Genomic DNA, 23,548 nt, shown 5'->3' with positions numbered 1-23,548 from the left:
CCATGAACGTTGCGTACAAGAACGCACTGCTTTTGCCCCCACTCGCACGGCGCCCCCCTGAGCTGCGTGGCACCCCGCCACGGCAGCCCACCAGACTTACCCGCTAACCCCGCAGGCCTGCGCGGCAAGACGGCCCGCTACCGCCGCCGGCCAACGCTGCTTCTTCTGTGGCCAGGCGAATCATCCGTGTGCGCGCTGCCTGGCCCGCACCGCCACCTGCAAAAGGGGCGGCAAGAAAGGCCACTATGCCACGGTCTGCCTGGCTCCTGCTGTGGCCGCGGTCTCCAGCGACTATCAGCAGCCTTTCTTCCAGATGCCGGCCGTCCAAGGCCCACCGCAGTCCTTTCTTCAGGTCCCGGAAGCCCAAGGCCCACTGCAGTCTTTCTTGCAGGTCCCGGCCGTCCAACGCGCACCGCCGCCTTTCTCTCCCCAGGCAGCGTGCGACCCGCGGCCGTGGCCATTTTGCCCCCCGGCAACCACGCTGTATGGGTGGGCGCTGCCATATTGTCCCTCGCCGCCGCCATCTTCGGAATCCCCGTCCCCGGACTCCATGTGCGACCCATGGCCGGCTCCATCTTGGATGGGGCCTCAGGCCCGCAGCACAGCTGACTACGCACTGCCCGACCAGGACTCCCCCTTGCTGCGGCTGGCCTCCGTTACCCTGGATCAGAGTCGGCCCCGGACGCTAGCGAAAGCCACCACAACGATCGCCATCAACGGTCACGTGACGTCGTGCCTGATCGACTCCGGGAGCACGGAAAGCTTTGTCCACACTGACACGGTAAGGCGCTGTTCTCTTGTCACCCATTCCGTAAAACAAAGGATCTCCCTGGCCTCCAGGTCACACGCAGTGCAGATAAAGGGGTTCTGCCTAGCGAACCTCACCGTCCAAGGCAGGGAATTCCGCAATTTCCGCCTGTACGTTCTGCCGCACCTCTGCGCAGCCACCCTTCTTGGGCTGGATTTCCAGTGCCACCTACAAAGCCTGACCTTTAAATTTGGAGGCCCTATACCCCCCCTTACTGTCTGCGGCCTCGCGACCCTTAAGGTCGACCCGCCTTCCCTGTTTGTGAACCTCACCCCGGATTGCAAACCCGTCGCCACCAGGAGCAGACGGTACAGCGCCCAGGACCAGACCTTCATCAGGTCCGAGGTCCAACGACTGCTGAAGGAAGGGGTCATCGAAGCGAGCAACAGCCCCTGGAGGGCTCAAGTAGTGGTGGTAAAGACCGGGGATAAACATAGGATGGTCATCGACTATAGCCAGACCATCAACCGGTTTACGCAGCTGGATGCGTTCCCTCTTCCCCGTATAGCCGACATGGTAAACAGGATTGCGCAATACAAGATCTTCTCCACAGTGGATCTCAAGTCCGCCTACTACCAGCTACCCCTCCGTAATAGTGACCGCCAGTACACTGCCTTCGAAGCAGATGGGCGGCTCTACCACTTTTTAAGGATTCCCTTCGGTGTCATGAACAGGGTCTCGGTCTTCCAGCGTGAGATGGATTGAATGGTTGACCGGTACGGCTTACGCGCAACGTCCCCGTTTCTTGATAACGTCACCATCTGCGGCCGTGACCAGCAGGACCACGACACCAACCTCCGAAAATTTCTCCAGACCACGAATCTCCTTAATCTGACCTACAATAAGGAGACATGTTTAGCACCGACCGTCTAGCCATTCTAGGCTATGCAGTGCGAAGCGGAGTTATAGGACCCGACCCTGAGCGCATGCGCCCCCTTATGGAGTTCCCCCTCCCTCACTGCCCCAAGGCCCTAATGCGCTGCCTCGGATTTTTTAGCTATTAGGCACAATGGATCCCTAATTACGCAGACAAGGCTCGACCCCTGATCCAGTCCACACACTTCCCCCTGTCGACGGAGGCCCGCCAGGCCTTCTGCCGCATCAAAGCGGACATCGCAAAAGCCAAGATGCGCGCAATCGACGGGTTCCTCCCCTTCCAGGTCGAGAGCGACGCGTCCGACGTAGCTCTGGCGGCCACCCTCAACCAAGCGGGCAGGCCCGTGGCTTTCTTCTCCCCCACTCTCCATGCTTCCGAAATTCGCCACTCCTCGGTCGAAAAGGAGGCCCAGGCCATAGTAGAAGCTGTGCGACACTGGAGGCATTACCTGGCCAGCAGGAGAGTCACTCTCCTCACGGACCAACGGTCGGTGGCCTTCATGTTCGATAATGCACAGCGGGGCAAGATTAAGAACGACAAGATCTTGCGGTGGAGGATGGAACTCTCCACCTACAATTACGAGATCTTGTACCGTCCCGGGAAGCTGAACGAGCCTCCCGGTGCCCTGTCCTGCGCCATTTGTGACACCGCACAAGTAGACCGCCTCCGAGCCCTCCACGAGGACCTCTGCCACCCGGGGGTCACCCGTTTCTTTCATTTTGTTAAGACCCAAAACCTGCCTTACTCCATCGAGGAGGTCAGGACAGTCACCAGGGTCTGCCGAATCTGCGCGGAGTGCAAAACGCACTTAAACCGGCCAGAGAGAGCGCATCTGATAAAGGCTTCCCGTCCCTTTGAACGCCTCAGCATGGACTTCAAAGGCCCCCTCCCCTCCACCGACCGCAACACGTATTTCCTGAACGTGATTGACGAATACTCCCGGTTCCCATTCGCCATCCCCTGCCCGGACATGACCACGACCACCGTCATCAAGGCCCTCCAAAGTATTTTTACACTGTTCGGTTTCCCCGCATACATACACAGTGATAGGGGGTCCTCCTTTATGAGCGACGAATTGCGTCAGTTCCTGCTCAGCAAAGGCATCGCCTCCAGCAGGGCGACCAGTTACAACCCCCGGGGAAACGGGCAAGTAGAAAGGGAGAACAGAACGGTCTGGAAGACCGTCCTGCTGGCCCTTCGGTCCAGGAATCTCCCAGTCTCCCGCTGGCAAGAAGTCCTCCCAGTGGCCCTTCTATCCATCCGGTCGCTGCTCTGTACTACCACAAACCAGTCACCTCACGAACGTCTCCTTGTTTTCCCCAGGAAGTCCTCCTCCGGGACCTCGCTCCTCACCTGGCTAGCGACACCCGGACCCGTCCTGCTGCGGAAACATGTGCGGGCGCACAAGTCGGACCCGTTGGTCGAGAGGGTCCACCTGCTGCATGCCAACCCCCAGTACGCCTACGTAGCATTCCCCAACGGCCGCCAAGACACGGTCTCCCTTCGGGACCTGGCGCCCGCCGGAGCCCCACGCACACCCGCACCATCGCCCCTCCCCCCACCCCGCAGCACCTGACCGGAGGGTCAGTACTGCCGCCGGAGCCCCTACCCAGCGGCGAACAGGCACCGACGCCCCCTACAGGCGCCCCTCCCCCCTGCCCACTTTTCGCCCCAACAGCGCCGCCTAGGGGTGACGAAGCTGCCTGGGAGGAAGACACCACGTTCCCGGAGCCACAACCGCCGGGGCCCCCACCAGGATCGTCGCCGAAACTCAGACGCTCCAGAAGGACGACCAGGCCACCCGATCGTCTGATTGCTGCACCATAAACACTTCTTCTGTTACCCTCGACATCACGGTACCTCCATACCTGGTCCTACCTTTTGTAAGGGCCACGAAGAATCCAGCACGAGTTTTAAGGATACAAAGTAATAACATTTATTTCCTATAACAATATATACATAGCAGTAGCAGTAACTTCCCTTGCTACCTTCTCCTTCCTGCTGGTTCCTGAACTGGCCAGCTTATTTATACGAGGAGTTTCTCCGCCCCCCCTCATTGGGGAAGTTCATACTCCCACAGGATTGTGGGATAGTCATTAGTCCCCAGCCAATCGTAAGTAGGCAGGTTATAACATCCCTCCCCCCCAAAGTCCAAGGAATCCACCGAAGACCCTGGCGAAGGAAGGCGTCGGACTCGTTTGGCCGCAGGCCGGACGGCATTTGCACGCGGCGCTGGATCAGGCGGCGTGTAACGAGACGGAGACCGGCGCTTCCGTGATGAACGGCGCGGTTGTACATCCACGGCCCATGGACCCGAGGATTCCCCCTCTGATGCATCCTGTGTCTCCATCTTGGAGTCAGAGTCTGCTGCCTCCGTCATGTCAGCGTCTCTATCTCCATTTGGTCCCGTAACGACCTGCGCAGGCTTCGAGTGAGGCACCAGTGGAAGATTTTGAGGACTACCTTCCCTTGTCTCGACCCTGGGCTTGCACTTGGTAAGATATAGGGCCCGTTTGGCGAAAGATTACACCAGGAACCCATTGGGCACCACCAGCAAAATTCCGCACGAATACTGGGTCACCGGGCGCAAACTGCCGAATCGGACGATGCCGAGACATTCCCTGTCCCTGCCGTTCTTGTGTGCGGCGTACTTTTGCGCCAATGTCCGGGAAAACCATATTAAGGTGGGTGCGGAGTCTCCGGCCCATTAGGAGTTCTGCGGGAGCTACCCCAGTCACTGCATGGGGGGTGGTCCTGTACGTAAACAAAAAGCGAGCCAGTCTCGTGTCCATTGATCCGGAAGACTGCTTCTTTAGGCCTCTTTTGAATGTCTGCACTGCGCGCTCTGCCAACCCATTTGAAGCCGGGTGGTAAGGGGCAGTGCGGATATGGCGGATGCCGTTCATCTTTGTAAACCTAGCAAACTCCTCACTCGTGAATGGAGTGCCATTATCCGTGACCAGCACCTCGGGGAGGCCATGCGTACTAAACGATAAACGCATCTTTTCAATTGTTGCGCAGGACGTTGTCCCCTGCATCTTATGCACCTCCAGCCATTTGGACTGGGCGTCAATTAGTAGAAGGAACATGGATCCCTGAAAAGGGCCTGCGAAATCTGCATGCAAGCGTGCCCAAGGCCGCCCTGGCCATTCCCAGTGATGTAGGGGCGCGGCCGGCGGAAGCTTCTGATGCTCCTGGCAAATGGAGCAGTTTTGGGCCACCTTCTCAATGTCGGTGTCGAGGCCTGGCCACCAGACATAACTCCGGGCCAACATTTTCATCTTGGTCACGCCTGGATGCCCATTGTGCAAGTCTGATAATATCAGCTCCTGGCCTTTTTCCGGGACAATCACACGCGTCCCCCACAAGAGGATGCAGTCTTCCACGCTGAACTCTGACAGCTTGGAGGAAAATGCCCGCAACTTGCCTGGGAGCTGTCTATGCTGCCCACCATACAGGACTATGTGCCGAACCTTTGACAGGACTGGCTCCGTCTGGGTCCACTCACGGATCTGTGATGCCGTGACAGGCAAGGTGTCCATAAAATTTAGGGTTGCAACCACCTCACCGGTTGTGGGGGTCGACATGGGGCCGGTCGATAAAGGCAATCGGCTCAGTGCGTCGGCATTTGCTATCTGCGTACCTGGTTTGTGCTCCAGAGAACACTCATATGCAGCAAGCAACAAAGCCCAGCGCTGGATCCGTGCAGAAGCAATGGGCGGTATTGGCTTATCCTCTCTGAAGAGTCCCAGCAGGGGCTTATGATCAGTCACGATAGTGAAATGGCGGCCGTACACATGATGGTGGAAGCGTTTCACCGCGAAAACCACTGCCAGGCCCTCCTTCTCGATCTGCGCGTACTTTTTCTCCGCTGCAGTCAATGTGCGGGAGGCGAAAGCTATCGGTCGCTCGGCCCCGTTCTCCATCTTGTGGGACAGTACGGCCCCAATACCATACGGGGATGCATCACATGTGACGAGCAAAGGCTTTCCCGGATCATAGTGGGTTAGTAACCCAGACGACGACAATTGTTGCTTTACCCGCCGGAAAGCGGTTTCTTGCGGCTGACCCCAAACCCAGGTGTGATTTTTCTTTAGCAGCAGGTGCAAAGGGGCCAGCGTAGTTGCCAGATTGGGGAGGAACTTCCCGTAATAGTTTACGAGACCGAGAAAAGAACGAAGATGCGAAGTGTCAGTCGGGGTGGGGGCATGTTGAATTGCACGCACCTTCTCTGCGACGGGGTGCAGACCCTCGCGGTCCACCCGATAACCTAGGTAGACTACTTCTTTTGCCTGAAATACGCACTTTGTGCGACGTAAACGGACTCCAGCCTCCGAAAGGCGTCTAAGGAGAGCCTCCAGATTTCCCAAATGTTCTTGCTCCGACGTCCCTGTAATCAACACGTCATCTAGGTAGACAGCCACACGTGGTAAACCTCTCAAAATGCCCTCCATAACACGTTGAAAAATTGTTCAGTCAGAGGGTACTCCAAAGGGCAACCGTGTATATTCATACAGGCCCCGGTGTGTATTAATTGTTACATATGATCGGGAGGCAGGGTCCAGCTCCAACTGCAGGTAGGCGTGACTCATATCTAATTTTGTGAATGCAAGTTTCGCGTAGAGATCCTCTATGCGAGGCATTGGATATCGGTCGAGTCGGGAAACTGTATTCACTGTAAGTTTATAGTCGCCACACAAGCGAACTGTGGCATCTGGCTTCATTACTGGTACAATTGGTGCTGCTCAGTCAGCAAAACGGACGGGCCTGATAATACCCAAACTCTCCAAACGAGTGAGCTCCCCTTCTACCTTCTCGAGCAAGGCGTAAGGCACTGGGCGTGCCCGGAAATAGCGCGGCGTGGCTCCTGGTTCAACTTGGATACGGGCTACGGCCCCTTTTATTTTCCCCAAACCAGGCTGGAATACCTCTGGGTATCGTCCTAGCACCGCAGTCAACCCTCCAGAAACTGTTTGGAGGATGTGCTGCCATTGCAACCGCAAATGGCGCAACCAGTCCCGACCCAACAGGCTGGGCCCATGGCCACGCACTACGATAAGTGGGAAACGCCCCTCCTGGCGTCCATAGACAACAGGGGTCATTGTAGTTCCTGCAATGTCCAGTGGTTCCCCCGTGTAGCTGGCCAACCTGGCCTGTGAGTCAGTTAATGTAAGGGTCTGTATACCCTGCTTGATGCGGTCGAATGTCCTCTGGGCGATCACGGAGACTGCTGCGCCAGTATCCAACTCCATCTCCAGCGGGTGGCCATTGACCCGTACTGTCACCTTAATGGGGGCCACACGGGGAGCTGCCACACAATGCAGCTGCAGGCAGTCGTCCTCCGTCTCCACATCCTCAGGAGTGGTCGCCGCAGGTTCATCCACATGGAAGGTACGGCCTCTGGGCTGGTCCCAGTTTCGGTCGGAACGACGGTGCCTCTGGCGTCCCCAGGACCGCCGTCCGCGACGGGGTCGGCGCCTACAAGTCTGACACGGACATGGCTCCTCATCCATTGGCTCTGGAGAAGGCTCCCTTCGGGGAGGAATGTCCGATGGCCACTGGCGTCGGTCCGGACGTTGCCTCGCCCAAGGTACCGCAGGAGTGCGGGGGGACGTTTTTGGGCGGAAAGGGTTGCGCCCCAAGGCATGCACTTCCATTCCCTGTACTCCTCGCTCTGCGCTCTCTCGGGACAAGACTATTTGTATTGCCTGTTGAAAAGTCAATGTTGGCTCCGCTAACAACTTTCTCTGGGTTGCTGCATTGTTAATACCGCAAACCAAACGGTCGCGTAACATTTCTGACAAGGTCTCACCATAGTCACAGTATTCCGCAATCCCGCGTAGCCTGGATAAAAAAATCGGCAAGGGATTCTCCAGGGGTCCTCTCAGCGGTATTAAACCGGTAACGCTGGACTATTGTGGACGGGGTTGGGTTTAAGTGTTGCCCCACTATATTCACAAGTTCATCAAACGTTTTGGTGTCCGGCGCAGCTGGTACGTAAGGCTCCTAATCACCCCAAACGTATGCGGGCCACAGGCGGTGAGCAATATGACCACCTGGCGCTCGTTTTCAGTGATATTGTTTGGCCGGAAATAGTAACGCATCCGTTGTGTGTACTGGTTCCAGCTTTCCAGCGCAGCATCAAAAACATCCAAACGTCTGTACAGAGCTATGGTATAATAGAAAACAACTTCCAACCTGTATCCAAGAAAAATCCAGGGAGGTGGCTTCAGCAGTGTAGACAGCTATTCACTTTTACCTTCGTTGCCAGTTTTGTAAGGGCCACGAAGAATCCAGCACGAGTTTTAAGGATACAAAGTAATAACATTTATTTACTATAACAATATACATATAGCAGTAGCAGTAACTTCCCTTGCTACCTTCTCCTTCCTGCTGGTTCCTGAACTGGCCAGCTTATTTATACTAGGAGTTTCTCCGCCCCCCTCATTGGGGAAGTTCATACTCCCACAGGATTGTGGGATAGTCATTAGTCCCCAGCCAATCGTAGGCAGGTTATAACACTACCATGCAAAAGGCGACAGTAAAGCTGGCCATCACCCCGCTGGGTTCTTTTTTAACAGGGGGTGAATGTGGTAATACCAGGTATTGCAGTACTTGAGAGGTGAATGACCATTGGCTAGACCTAGGGGTCTACCATTGGCTAATGTACATAGCCCCGCCCTGAGAGGCGGGGTATAAGAACCGATGACGTCCCAGCAGCCTTCACTCTCTGTATCATCGCTGCTGGGTACAGTTCTAGCTGATTAAAGCCGATTAGATATGACTCCCCTTTGTCTCGAGAGTTATTGATTGTGCATCAGGTGGGGACCACATAAATTCCGTTTTTTAAAACTTTGCCGTCCTGTACAGTCAGTGCGCCCTTCCATTTATCATAGGGGGTTGGGAAGTTGGCATCTAAAATCTGTTTGAGGGTGTCGTCTGATTTTTGGGCTTGGGATAGATCCTCAATATTGGTCTGGGAAACCTGGACTGAGTGTATCGGTCCGATTTAGGGTGGCTGCCAGAAGTGACCATGGCATGATCCTGCTTTGGCTAAGGCATCTGCCTTTACATTACTGGGTGGGGAGGAACGATGATGGCTTCTTACTTAAATGATACCGTATGTGCGATCTGAGGCTGTCTTGAGAACATGCTTTAACAACAGGGCAGAGGGGTGGGGTTTTCCATCGGCTGAAACTAAACCTCGAGATTCCCACAGGGGCAGGAATTCTGTTAAGCTGTTGCACACATACAGGCTGTCCGAGTGTATGTCTGCGGGAGTTGGGAGTCGGGGTGCTGAATTACATAGGCTATGGCTGCGAGTTCTGCTGCTTGTGAACTTAGGTGGCCAGGCAATTTTAAAGAGATCTCTTCTAGTGGGTGTCCCTTTGCGTCTTCCACATAAATTCCACAACCAGTAACTCTAACTCCATTTTCGATTGTGGACGAACTGCCTACATAAATTTTTTAAGTATCCCCTTTGGTTTGGGAATCCTGTGTCTTACTGCCTGCTCGTGGCTGTAGTGACTTTGGGATAAAGGGTCCTGTGTGGTGTTGGGCTGCTATGATCTGGCACTCATGTGGGGTCCCTGCATATTGGAGATTACCGTCCAGAAATGTGTGGGTTTGGATGCGTTTTACCGTAATGTCCCTGCCTTGTAATAGTAGTGTCCAGCGAGCTGCTCTGATTTGGCTGACTGAACCGTCCTTTAATCTACCGTTTAGTAATGGTTGTGTGGGGGTGTGATCAGTCAAGATCGTGACTGAGTTGAGGCCTGTGATGTACGCAAAGTACTGTACTGCCCAAAAGACTGCAAGCAAGTGCCGTTCGCAGGCTGAGAATCCTTGGTCCTAAGTGATCGTGTCGTTCTTGCAGGATTACTGCTGACAGGGTTCGGTCGGTGGTTGCTACTTCGATGGCATAGGGCAAGTCTGGGTCTGGAACTTGTAAAGCCTGGGCTGTGCCGAGGGCGCATTTTAAATCATCAATGGCATCTGTGTGCTGCGGAAGCCATTCCCATGGGGCGTTCTTCTTAAGGAGCTCTGAGAGTGGGGCTTCTTTGGTGGTAAAACCATTTATATAATTTCTGCAATATCCTACCAAACCGAGGAATGACCGGAGTGCAGTGACATTTTGAGGCTGGGGCAATTTAACGATGGACACGATACGTTTTTGCTCAATTTCTCTCTTCCCGTGGGTGTTGATGGTGCCTAAATAAAGAAACATTTCCTTTAAAATCTGAGCCTTTTTGGGGTTTACCTTACATTCAGTTGATTGCAGTAGGCCTAGTAATTCTGATAAGAGCTCTACGTGTTCCTCTTTTTAGTCTGTTTGCAAGAGCAGATCGTCTACATATTGTATTAGGCATTCGGGTCGGGAAAATTTAGAAAGTCCGATGGCCAATTGTCGGTGGAAAATGGAGGGGGAGTTATGGAATCCTTGTGGGACGCATGTCCATGTGTACTGCTGCCCTTGAAACATAAATGCGAATTTATACTGGTAGACCCTGTCTAACGGGATGGACCAAAAGCCATTGCTGATGTCCAGCACTGTGAAGTACTTTGACTGTACTCACTGTTTGAGCATGGTCGCGGGACGCGTGGCAACAGTGGGGGCTGCTAAAGGGGTTACCTTATTAAGTTCTCAGTAGTCGATCGTTAGTCACCATGAACCATCGGGCTTTTTTACGGGCCAAATTGGGCATTATTTGTGGATGCTACGGGTCGAATAACTCCTTGGTCTAACAAACTGTTAATAACCTTCGAAATCTCACCCTCGGCTTGCTGTGGGAAACTGTGTTGCTTTTGCGGCTTTGGATTGGGACCTGAAATTTTTACCGTACCTGGGATCTTCCCACAGTCGTGTTTGTGTTGTGCGAATGAAGCTTTGTGTTTTATGAAGACCTCTCTAATCGTCTGGTCTGCACTGATTGTTTGCCTATTAAACCAATAGTCCCCTACTGAGCAAATCCTGTTTTCATAATCCCCTACTGTGAGCGTAGCAGGAGCCGTAGCTGTTTTGGCCATTCGCCATACACATTTGTTTGCTGGGTCAAACGAAAGGTTATGGGAGCTCATAAAATCAATGCCTAAAATGTGCTCTGCGGTTTGGGGTAAGTCAACTAAAACGACGGGGTGTTTGGTGCTAATGTTCCCTATCTGAATGGGTACAGGAGCTGTGATATATCCTTGTTGCATGTGGCCTGTGAATCCACTCAGGGTGATGGTGTGTGTGGTGGGCCATTTGACCTGTTGAAACATGGTGGAGGAGTTTGAAGTGGCGCGGGACCCTCCTGTGTCCCAAAGAAAATCGACTGTCCCTAGACTATGCCTGTAACTACTGGTCTGCCTGATTTGTCCCAGCATGTCACAGACTCAAGTTGGGGAGTCCAAACACCGTCAATCTGTGGAGTTAAATGCTAAGTCGTCTCAACGGGCGCTAACATTATGCATGGGCCTAACATTGTTCCTAGGTGGGGGCTTTGGTTGTTGGTATCGTTGCTGGTTCGGGGGGTTTTGTCGGCAGTCGCGGGCGTAATGTCCTATGTGGCCACAATTGTAACAACCTCGGGGTACCTGTGCTCTGGGGTGCTGTCCCTCGTGTCTACCCTCGTTTATCCATGCTGGGTCCTGGCTAATCCTAACTGGGTGCATGATTGCGTCTCTATCGTCCTGATCTGTCTGTCGGTGTAGGGTTTGCTCCCATGCTCTAGAAAGTCTTTTCAACACCCAAACTTAATTGTGTGTGTGGTCTGCGGGGTCATAGTTTACACAAGCCGTTTGACCTACGTCTGTGGCATGCGAGACTAAGGTGCGGGACATTTAGTCGTGTCCTCCTCATTTAGGTGTGTGCAGTTCAATTGTCCGTAGAATGCCATGAAATGAATCCATAGGTGACCAGCAAATGCGGTTGGATGTTCTCCCTTCTTTTGCCTGCAGTGATTTAAACCCTCGACTGGATCTCCTTTGTTATACCCGATGGCATCTAATATGGCTGTTTTAATTTCCTGTAGGATTTCTCCTGCTACATTTTGGGGTTTTGGCAAAACTGACCTTACGGATTGGCTCAAGGCTCATAACTATCAGCTTTACTTCCTCCCTCTCACCTAGGCCATACATAACGTTTTGTTGGTGCACCTCCTCAAAGAAGCTGTGCGGGTCTGCGGTGGGCTGGAATGAACAAATTTTTGTGCAAGCATCTCTTAATTGGGTTATGGATAGTGGGGTGGTGTAAACAATATCAGGCTCCTCCTGATCCGATGACTTGCGTTGTGTGAACCGGATTCATGGGGGTCGAATTGTGAGTAGGGGTGTGTGCTGCCTGTGCAGTCGGTGCTGCGGGTGCTTTCCTTTTTGGGGCGTGGGGGGCTCGATTTTGATTTCCCATGTCCTCTACGCCTCTTTGGGCATTTTCATTTAACTCTTGCCAATTCCTCATCTAAATCGTGCCCCAAAGTGTACCTGAAGCCATTCTGTACTGAGAGTAGCGACTGCAACTTTTCTATCTTCTGTCGGCATTCAGCATGGTCAACAGTACTCTGCCTCTGTTCCTTAGTGGAGTTGTGGAGCGCTCTCAAAGCTGCTTTTAAATCTGTGCATTTGCTAGTTAGCTGGGCGACCTGTTCTGTTTCCTCTCTTTCCAGGACTGCGCACTGTGTATCTTGGTAGGCTTTATTGTACTGGGTCTGGAAGCTACTAAGGTGAACTAGAAAAGATTGATGTGCGCGTTTTACATCGGCCATTTCCTTATCCTTAGCTGCTAACTGTTCCCAGAGTTGCTCAATTATCTTCTCGCTTTTGTTACTGTTTCCCTCGTTCTTTTCTTCCTTCTCAATTAACTGCCTAAGGAGCGTCTTCACAACTCCTCTGTGTCTCGCTATTGCCATCGGCTTGCTGACTTTCCCTACATTTTTCTTGTGGACCTCGCTTACGTTCTCCCACCAAGTCTGTCCTCTCTTTCCTGGACCTGACTCATCATTAGTGCAAAAATTCGACCAAAGGGGCCATCCTTTCTCCTTTAAGTATTTCCTTAACTCTTCCTCCCAAATGGGGCATTGCTCTGCTCTGTTGGTCGTTGCGACCTCGGGTTCCTGTGGATTCAGCAATCTTTCCATTGCTTTAGTGGCCATTACTTCTCTTATCTCTTTCTCTACTTTTAATTTGGGACAGGGGAATAAGGCGGCGATTTGAACAGCAGGTATGGCTTAAGCTATTTTCCGGCTCACAATCCCTCGATTGTTGTACACAATTCTAACAAGTTTACCTTACTCTTCCTGTTAGGTACACATGCGGGTTAGTACACACTACCGAAATTCGGTTATTTGGTCGATATGAGACTTGCACTTGTGGTTCTTTCTCTTTCTCGCAATTGGATTCAAAGTTTGTGGGTTCTCTCGGAGTGGCAAAGTCACTTCTAATCGAGTCCTGGCGGAGTTGCCAATAATGTTGGTGTTTTTCCCACCCAACAGCGTCGCCAATATTGTGGGTATTTCTATTTATCTCAGTGAACCACAAGCCTTCCCTTATATCGATCAAATGACCACACAACCAGTTAGTTAGTTCAAAAGATGATTTATTTATATACACAAGAATTATCTCAACATGCAATCACAATATCTACTACGAGTTAAACTGCACCTATCAGCTACAATAACCTATACTTAACTTCAGGGCGACCGGCCGGTGCAAATGGATAAGGCCTTTATCTGGATTTCACTTGGCTGGTTCAAAGAAAGTGGCTCTGTCTCTGCTGGGCTCATCCGTCAGGTAGCGATCATTGGTCTTGAACTTAGCCGGCTGTTCCTGCTACAATTGGGTTGGCACAGACCGGATCCAAAAGAGACAAAACACATGGCTGTGTCCTCTTTTATCCCTCTGGGATTTCGCACTCTTTGGGGCGGTCCTTAAACTTGGACCCAATAGTTCTGATCACTGTCTTCGAGTTCGGCCAATAAAGGGGCGGGTGCCTTGGTGGTGGGGCGGGTCCTTAGTGGTCATTGACCTTGGCAGTTGTGCTTTCTGAGCAAGGGAAGTGGCGCTGATCAGTCTGTGGCTGTACCGGTTGCTTGATTGGAGTTCTATCGTCCTGGAAGAATGGGCCATTAAAATGCAAACGAGCGGGGTTTCGGTCAGGACTGGTTACCTGTGTTTCAAATACACAGAGACTGTGTATCTGTCTGAGTCCTGGTTGGCCATAATTCCCATGGTCCTTTGCAGGTGGCCATCTCAGATGGCTACAACACTTACGTGGGATCTCCCTGGAGGAATTCCCCAGTGCATCATTGGGGTACCCCCCTTAAATGCGACACTGGGGAACCAGGAGGTTATGGGCCGTAGTTTTTATTCCCTTCAATCCTTTGTCCATGTAAAACTTGAAGATGCCTGGAACCTATCTAATTTTCTCCCATTGTAAAGTATGTTCATTTTTCATGATTTCATCCTTAGATCCAACCCCTGGGACATACATTTTGGAACTTTATTGTATTTGCACTTGGGATTTAAATTTCACAATCTTAACAGTTGAGATTCAAAACACACATTTATCATTGTTACAGAGACCTCTTGGAACAATCACTGTTACCATTTACTGCCTCAAGTGTGGCAACAGGCTGGTGTAATTAAATTCTTACCTTTGTATAAAATATATTGAGACAATCAGCAGAAAAGATACAAGGTCGGTGATTATCCACATTGCCAAATACGTGCCAGGATTCTGAAAGTAAAATGTGACAAAAGTGGCAGAAATGAATGACATTTGCTTGCAATTAGTGTGGCAGAAATTCTAGATAAGAACAAGAACCAGTCTTGGTCACAGTGAGATTATAGCAGTTGGTAATTATTAATGCCAGCATTAAGTAGCAAAATACAGAAAATCTGGGTTCCCAATTGTCTGGAGTTAATGGCAGGAGTCAGATTGACTCTTGGTAAACATGATCAATCCCTCGATCCTCAACAATCACTTAACTCCTCACACCCTGGCCGGGATTCTACGAAATCCCGGGCAAGTGTTGATGCCGGCGTAAACACCGGAGTGGTGTATGCCGGCGTCAACGGGCCTCCTGGTCCAGTTATTCTCCGGATTTCAGGGGGCTGGAATGGTACCGGAGTGCTGTGCACTGAACCGACGCCGAAAGCTGGCGCGGGTATGCGTATGCGTGCCACGGCCGGCGCGGGTCTGCACGTGCGCACCACGGCTGTCTGTGTACCGGCGCATGCGCGTGGTTGCTGTCTCTGCGCCGGCGGGAAGCAACATGTCGGCGACTGAACAGCGAGCCCGCGTTGAAGGGGGTTGGCCCCCTCCAGATCACGGCCACCCACCGATCTGAAGCCTCCGATCGCGGGCCTGGCCCTCGATGAGGCCCCCGCCGGAGTCAGATCACCCCGCCAGCAGCCCCCCCCCCCCCACATCGGCCGCGGGTCCGGGCTCCTGCCGGGTGGTAACAGGTTTGAACAACGCTGGCGGGACTCGGCGGAACTCGGTGGGAGTTTGGCTCGTTGCCCGCAGCAAATTGCCATGGGGGCCAATTTCAGCGGCCCCCGACCAGCACCGTGGCGACTGCACGGGCGTGATTGGCGTTGATTCTCCTGTCGCCGGAGAATCGGCGGCCCGGTGTCGGAGCGGCGTGGCGGGATTCTCGCGCTCCCCCTGGTGATTCTCCAACCCGCCGTGGGCTAGGAGAATCCTGGCCCAAGATTGGCAGAGCGGCAGGCTGTGGCTGACTGAGAAATGGGGGTGCCACAGTGAAAGCATTTAATATCACAGTGCTGCTTGGAACTAAACTGCACTATATTGAATCAAGGTCACCAGTGTGTTAACTGGCATGATCTGCGCTATGTCAAATTAGAACACAACTGTTTTTCCTCTTCCACAGATGCATTGCCAGAGCAGCAGCAGGATATGAGGGAGGAGGCATAGGAGTCCTCCGAGGAGGGACATCTCCCTGAGACATCACTTGGCTTATGTGCATCCTTCACCAGTGCCGGTACAGTCACATTGGTGGGTCCAGCATTTCTGACAGATAGGGTGGCACAACGTGAGCAAGTGCAGGTGTTGGAGACAGAAACAGCTCTTAAGAGTCTCTGTCATGGGTTTGAGAATACCACAAGCTATATTCAATTAAACCTCAGGAGCCATATAGGAAGTGGATTATTTTGGAGGATCAAAGGGGAAATGTGTAGCCATCTGTCAGAATCCACAGAAGCAAAATGCAGACCCTTGTGCACAAAATTGAGGACATCATCTCTGAGATGATGGCTCAAGCATTGGCACTCATGACCACCCCCATTAAAAGGGACGTTTTCCTCATGGAGAATTAGATGTGGAAGGTTAACAAGTGGATGCTGACCCACGAAAAAGGGATGCACATTATGGGTGTAACCTTCTGCCCTTACAAGTGTTTTGTTTGGAGGTGGGGGAGGCATTTAATTAGACAGGAGGGTGACAGGTGAGCACCTGCTGCCTTCCCCCCTGTCGTGATATGCATCACCGTATCTACACAAAACGTTAATGTAAATACACTACAACTAAGTAACCACTAGGGGGAACACCAGAGATGTCATGACATGCAGACACGCAACCAATGGGTCATTAGAACAGGACACAACCAATGGGTAATCAGGACACCAGAGGTGGCATTACCACAAGGGGGCACTACACGACCCATATAAAAAGGACAAGGCACACAGACTCTGCCTCTTCCACCGGCAGAAACCTAGAGAGTAGTACAGTGTTGATTAACAGCAACATCACACCCTAGCATGTGGTCAAGAGCAAGCTTGTATAGTTAGCAGAATACTAGACAGATTAGTAGAGTGTCAAACTCATTTAAGAGCATTGTTAATCGTTCAATAAATACGTTAAACTTATCTCCATGTCTGGAGGATCTTTCAGCAGAGCCTACATCAAGTGGCAGCTTATGTTACTAGCAATAACATAACACAACACCCCCCACCCCAATTAAGTTTATAGAATCCATAGAATTCCTATAGTACAGAGGGAGGCCATTCGGCCCATCAAATCTGCACCAACCCTCTGAAAGAGCACCCTACCTAGGGAGAAAGTACAAACTCCACACATACAATCACCCAAGGCTGGAACTGATACCGAGTCCCTGGAGCTGTGAGGCAGCAGTGCTAATCTCTGTGCCACCATGTCGGAGTGGGAGGTCCATTGTTGACCCCCCCCATGTTGCCAACTGAGGCCGCTGCTGGTATCAACCCAACTGTAATTGGGTCCTTCGCCGTGCAACATTATTGACAAGTAAACCTGTGTGGGCTGCTTGTCGTCTCCTGCAGGAGGGGTCTCTTGTTCAAAGACACTCAGTAGCTTAACAATGGACCCATTTTCAGGATGTGTGTTCCCTCTGAGAGCCAACACCCTGTGCTTGCTGCATGGAACCCCCACCTGTCCAGCCAATAATTACCCATGGCCTGGGTTGCTCCAGATCCTGGGCCTCTAGGGGTGGGTCTTTCCAACAGCAACCATAGTCTGCCCTGTGCTACTGCAGGGCTAAAGAGCTGTCAGTCTCTGAGTGGCTGCACTCAGTAGATAGGACCTCTATCACCCGGGCCCTTCTCACAGGAAAAGGTTCTTCACTGTCTGTTTGGCTAATGGTTCGGCAACCCTTCCCCAAAAGAGGAAATGTGGGTCCCTCGTCAGCACTCCAGCCAGCAGGTAAGACCCTGTCGCCTCCACAAGTTTTGTCCTTCGACTGTAACTTTGCAAACTGTAACTTAGGGGCAGCACGGTAGCCTTGTGGATAGCACAATTGCTTCACAGCTCCAGGGTCCCAGGTTCGATTCCAGCTTGGGTCACTGTCTGTGCGGAGTCTGCACATCCTCCCCGTGTGTGCGTGGGTTTCCTCCGGGTGCTCCGGTTTCCTCCCACAGTCCAAAGATGTGCAGGTTAGGTGGATTGGCCATGATAAATTGCCCTTAGTGTCCAAAATTGCCCTTAGTGTTGGGTGGGGTTACTGGGTTATGGGGATAGGGTGGCGGTGTTGACCTTGGGTAGGGTGCTCTTTCCAAGAGCCGATGCAGACTCGATGGGCCGAATGGCCTCCTTCTGCACTGTAAATTCTATGAAAGCATTACTTAAAGAATTGTATTGATTTATCGAAGGCTGAACACCACACCAAACTGCAGCCCGGTGGACATTCTTCCATTCTTAGTAAGGGATGTGGAAGTGAGCCCTGAGAGATAAGAGAGGGACTGGGATGATGGCAGTGGGGTTCTTCTGAAGACACCCCCAGGTCATTGTCCTCATTCTCAGCCGCTCTGACTAATTCCCACACGCTGTGGTATTCCCAAAATAACTGAAGTTACCGCTGCTGAAATCTGCTGAAGCTATGGGAGGAGCAATGTGCAGAAGAGAGAAATCATGTAAAAGTAATCAGTAAAAATAATTCTGCTGCAGTATTCCCCATCTCTGACCAGCCTTTGCAGCCACAATGTTTATATGGCTGGTCCGGTTAAATTTCTGGTCCATGGTAACATGCAGGATGCAGGTCATGGGGGATTCAGCAATGGGAACTGTTGAGCAGGATAGCAGCTAATTTCTCTCTTGCTGGAGATGGTCATTGCCTAGCACTCGTGTGGTGTAAATTTTACTTGCTACTTATCAACCCAAGTCTGAATGTTGTCCAGGTCTTGCTGCAGGTAGATATGGACTGCTTCATTATCTGAGGAGTTACGAATGGTGCTGAACTTTGTGCAATCATCAGCGAAATTAACATCCCCACTTCTGACCTTATGATGGAGCAGTGGTCATTGATAAAGCAGCTGAAGATGGTTGGATCTAGGATACTAACCTGAGGAACTCCTACAGCGATGTCCTGGGCTGAGATGATTGGCGTTCAATAACCCCATCCATCTCAAATTGTGCTAGGTATGACTTCAATTAATGGAGAGTTTTCCTTCTCCCGCACCGATTCCCATTGACTTAAATTTTGCTCGGGCTCCTTGATGCGACACTTGGTCAAATGCTGCCTTGATATCAAGCTCATCACTGGCGATTAGCTCTTTTGTCCATATTTAGACTAGAAGATGTAATGAGACCTGGTGCTGAGTGGACTTGGCGGAACCTAAGCATAGCACTGGTGAGCAGATTGTTGCTCAGTAAGTTCCTCTTGCTGATGACACTGCTGATGACACCTTTCATGACTTTGCTGATGATTGAGTGTAACCTGGTAGAATGGTAATTGGCTAGATTGTATTTGATGATCTTTTTGTGGCTAGGACATACCTGGGATATTTTTATGTAGATGCAGCATTGTAGCCGCGAATGCAAAGAATGAATCTATAACTTGGCTGATGCAGTGTGTGCTGCAGATTGCTGTATCCTGGATTTGTCAGCAGGAGAGTCCTGGAATGAACCAATAGAAAGAAATTGACAACTATAGTCACCATGGCAGCCTCATGCAATTAGTAGCCATCTGCTCCAATTGGCTTTAGGGCAGCCATCTGCACAAGAGCCATAACCTTCAGAGACACTGCAGCTCTCAGAGATTGAAGATGTTTACCTTTAGCCTTTGGACCCTGTGCTGAAGTTAGTACCTATTTCTAAATACTGACCTGTGACCAACCTTTTGCTATTTCCAAGTGGTTATGGAAAATGCTGCAGCTGCTGTTGGCCTTGGTCCTGCCGCTATGTGCGTTAACGTAGAGAACAAGGCATCTTCCCCTCAGTGGTTCACTAAACTTCCATCTATGTGGATGCCAATGATACTGTATAATTTCACCGGTGAAAAGGTGACTTGCCTTTTGGGGGTGTATTAGGCATTTGAAATAACTGGTTCTCCATTGCGGTCCCCACACAAAATTACTGATTTTAGGCCAAAAGAACTGCTCCTGTGATGCCTGTAGCTAATCTCAATATTGCTTGTTCACCTTCTACAAGGCTGATATCAGGTCAATGACTTCCCACTATGCACTCACCTTCTTCAATGCCAAGTTGCAGATACAACATGTGACCTATGCACTATTGAGAAGGAGGAATTACTTGCTGTAAATGGCTTATATTATGATCACCTTTTTAAGCACCTCAATTGGTACTATGCTGTATAAAAAGTAGAATTTAGCTCCTAACCTGCCTCCAGCAGTACCTGTCAATGCAGGCCATCTAAGCCCCACAATGATAATGACAGAGCATTCACAGTATTTTGCTTTTTTAGATGACATTTTCAGGAATTTTATAATAATCGATCTCCATTGGGTTTTTTTTTTTGATAGCTTCCCCAAAAGCACTGCCCAAGGTGTCAGCAATTCTTAGATCAGCTCTTTCTGAGGGCATTGGGAAATGGGATGGATGAACCTTCTTGGAGAGGACTGGGAACTCCTTCAGATATGATATCTTGACGATGAGAACAGGATGGAAAAAAAAGTTTCATTTTACCACTTAAAGGTCAGCAAAATAATCTGCCTATTCTGTACATACATTAATTAATTCAAGAATGAATAAAGGAACATATAAGTTGAGCCTGGACCAACCTCATTCCATTACAGACCCATCACCCTAGGTCCATTATTTTCATTGGCTTAAAAGTCTCACTTACGATGTGCCAAATAGGTTCATTCATGTTCTTGAAGATATGACAAGCATTGGTTGTGACCGAGCTCACTCTGGCGCACCACAGTGTGGAGAACAGCCAACGTTCATTGACAACATAAAGATTTGTGCTGATGTTCTTTGCTGCATAGTTCCTGAAGGTACATAGCAATGTGACAAGAATGTTTTAGGTAAATACTTCCAATAATATGTCAAATTACTCTGGACAAGAAAGTTAGATCTTCATTGCAAGAAATCTTGTCTTATTACAATTAAAATTATTTTTCTGATGCCATCCAGTGGACAAACACAAACGCTTCAGGCACATAGCTAGATTGCTAGATATGGTAATGAACATAAGAACATAAGAACTAGGAACAGGAGTAGGCCATCTGGCCCCTCGAGCCTGCTCCGCCATTCAATGAGATCATGGCTGATCTTTGTGGACTCAGCTCCACTCTCCGGCCCGTACACCATATCCCCGAATCCCTTTATTCTTTAGAAAGGTATGGAGGCAATACCCCATTGCATTGGTTCTCAATCTTTTTACATCTTGCCACACCTATATACTATAAAAAATTAGCATCTCCTGTTTTATCCAACTGAGCTCTTGCAAAGCCTTTTATTTAAAACCCCCTATAAACACGTCAAGACCATTTCATACAATTTTCATAAGTTTAAATAGTTTACAGTGAAAGCCTTATTGCCATTTGCATGTCAAATATAATATTGGAGACTGTTTCTCCTTAATTTTATTGGTTCATGCTGCTTACCTCTGTCTTCTTCCCTTACTGGGAGCTTTGAGTTTTTTTACTTCTCCCTGTCTTCTCTCCTTTTTTAAAATTCAAGCTCTCCCTATCTCCCTCGCTTCTTTAGACTTTTGGGCCCTTTTTTGTGATTTTGTGCAGTCGCACGGGGCCTTTGTCTTCAACTCTGTGGTTGACATCTCCAATTCCGAAAGAAGCTGGGATCTCCTGTGCATGTGACAGCCAGGAAAGTGGTTCAGAGTGTTTTATGTTGTTAAGCTGAACTGTGCACGTGCCGGCTGGCAAAGGGCCACACCTGCGCAGTTCTGATTTTTTTTACAGCGTGTCCATGGGCCTGACCAATGTAAAAAAATCCGAACTGTGCATGGTGGCCCATTCTCAGCGGTGCATATATGGGAAGCCCGAGGTTTATTGTGACTTAGGGATGCTGACCACGGACCTGAAAACGAAGATTAGTTTTCCTTTATTTTCATGAATGGTTAATCATGTTGAATCTTAACTTGCGACTCAATTTTTCACAGCACATTAATGTGGGAACCTCTGCCCCATTGTTTCAACCTAAAGAGTTCAGACAGAACACGAACAGCAAACCTTCTCACACTAGTCTTCTGTGCAATGATCTTCAAGGCAGTGTCATTTCCTGATCCTTGTGTATGTAAGTTCAGAGTGCTAACTGTTGTTCACTGAATGAGATATGAGATCTCGTGACACAGTGGCAGTGCCCCCTACCTCTGCACCAGAAGCTCTGGGTTCAAATCCAACACCAGGACCTGCTGACCACAGAAGGAACGTTCGTAACGCAGTTCAATCGGCTGACAATCAGCTCGGAAGTCCTTCTCTACCATTCCCCAAAGGGAAGAACAATGTGTGTGAAGATACGCTTAAAAAAACTGAACAAGAATTGCACATATCGGACTGTGAAAAATTCATATTGTTCCACAGTGTCCCAGAACAACAATGCTGAAGTTCCTCAGAAGTTTGTTGAGATTGAATTGAGGAGGGGCTTTATTGTAAGTACTTGTAGGGCTTAGACTGTGCCATATCAACCCTACTGGACTGGATTTTGTGTGCAGTGGTGAAGCCGCTAACCTTGAAGAAGGGTGCCCACAAAAATCTATCAATCTATGAATTGGATTTCTCCAATCCTAACATCATATTTAATTAGTCAAGAGGATCACTTGCTATTTAACAAGTGATGTTTGGTAGTAGTGTAAGCAGCCAATCACAGTGCAGTATTCTCACAGACCATAAACAAGAAAGTAAGTAAAATGCACTAATTATCCTTTGCAGTTGTTTAAATTTCCAGAAAGGCAAATAAATGATTGGATAGAGAAATAAAGTAAAACATTATAAATGAATGAAAATGAAGTGAAATGAAATGAAAATGAAATGAAATGAAAATCGCTGATTGTCACAAGTAGGCTTCAAATGAAGTTACTGTGTAAAGCCCCTAGTCGCCACATTCCAGCGCCTGTTCGGGGAGGCTGGTACGGGAATTGAATCGTGCAACTGGCCTGCCTTAGTCTGTTTTCAAAGCCATCGATTTAGCCCTGTGCTAAACCAGCCCCTTAAAAAAATTAAAATTCTGGAAAATTTTACATGTTGATGAAAAGAGAGACATGCCAAAACTTGTTGTCTTGCACTCATCAGGATAAAAGTAAGAAATCCAAATTTCAAACAATTACAACCATTTATACTATAGGCGAGACGGGTGTTAACTGCTTGACAAATTGACCTTGAGAGACTGAGGGCTTGCCATGTTGCTTCATCTTAATAGATGTTGCCATCAGTCCAAAAAGATGTTCTGCCTACCACACAATAGAACAACTTTCTGTTAGAATTTCAGTGCTGGTGCGATACCAGATACATAGGCCATACTTCCCAGCAATTTGCTGATCAAATTAAACAGCACGTTCAGTCAGTTATTCATAATAGGCAAAGTACAGACTGTACTCTACCATCCCCTACTTGCCTAACCAAAAGCGAAATGCCTACTATTAGATGTGATTCAGTGATTGGGCGGCACTTGCTGAACAATCCTGAGTGAGCTAATTGGTCCCTATTTATATGGAACAACTAATTTAGGGTAATCAGTTGAGCTAATTTACGATTGCTAGGAAAGACATTTATTCAGATGCAGGGATCCATTTCTGTCTTTTTTGAATTACCCGGAAGCTTGAGTAAACTTAGTTCCCATTTCTTTCTCCATGGCAACACCTCGACCAGTCAGAAACGACATGCCAATCAATCAGCACCCTTTTCTCCTGTAATATAAATTGCTGTGATCGTTTAAATTTGGCTTTCTTGCATTTGTCCTGATGAGTGCAAGGTGGAAAGCTTCAGCAACATGTCTCTCTTTCAGCAATATTCAAGTTTTGTATTAATAAGTGAAACTTTACATCATAATACAGAAATTTGATATTCCACAAACATAAAGTTGACTTCTCAGAGCCAGTGAGAGCATTTAGAAAGGTCATGAACTTAGTACACCATGAAATGCCAGTTATACCTCATTCAGCAAGGTGTAAATTTTCATAGAGTTTACGACAAGG

The 23,548-nt window shown here is 49.7% G+C and overlaps 1 protein-coding gene across 10 annotated transcripts in view; it reads right to left on the bottom strand.

Moving 5' to 3' along the window:
* The window catches only part of gdpd2 (glycerophosphodiester phosphodiesterase domain containing 2), a 351,510-nt gene that overhangs the window by 36,149 nt on the left and 291,813 nt on the right, over window positions 1–23,548 (bottom strand). For 9 of the 10 annotated variants that reach the window (XM_072505507.1, XM_072505508.1, XM_072505509.1 and 6 more), the window contains 2 exons: window positions 20,237–20,384; window positions 14,315–14,397 (listed from right to left, as the gene is read on the bottom strand). In XM_072505507.1, coding sequence (XP_072361608.1) covers window positions 14,315–14,397; window positions 20,237–20,384 — 231 coding nt within the window. Of the gene's footprint in view, window positions 1–14,314; window positions 14,398–18,927; window positions 19,048–20,236; window positions 20,385–23,548 lie in introns of all 10 variants that reach the window. The other variant, XR_011946672.1, reaches the window with a different exon arrangement.

The sequence above is a fragment of the Scyliorhinus torazame genome, chromosome 5 (assembly GCF_047496885.1).
Source record: "Scyliorhinus torazame isolate Kashiwa2021f chromosome 5, sScyTor2.1, whole genome shotgun sequence".
Taxonomy (NCBI): domain Eukaryota; kingdom Metazoa; phylum Chordata; class Chondrichthyes; order Carcharhiniformes; family Scyliorhinidae; genus Scyliorhinus; species Scyliorhinus torazame.
The sequence above is the reverse complement of the archived record's forward strand: the minus strand, read 5'-3'. Positions and strand labels throughout refer to the sequence as shown.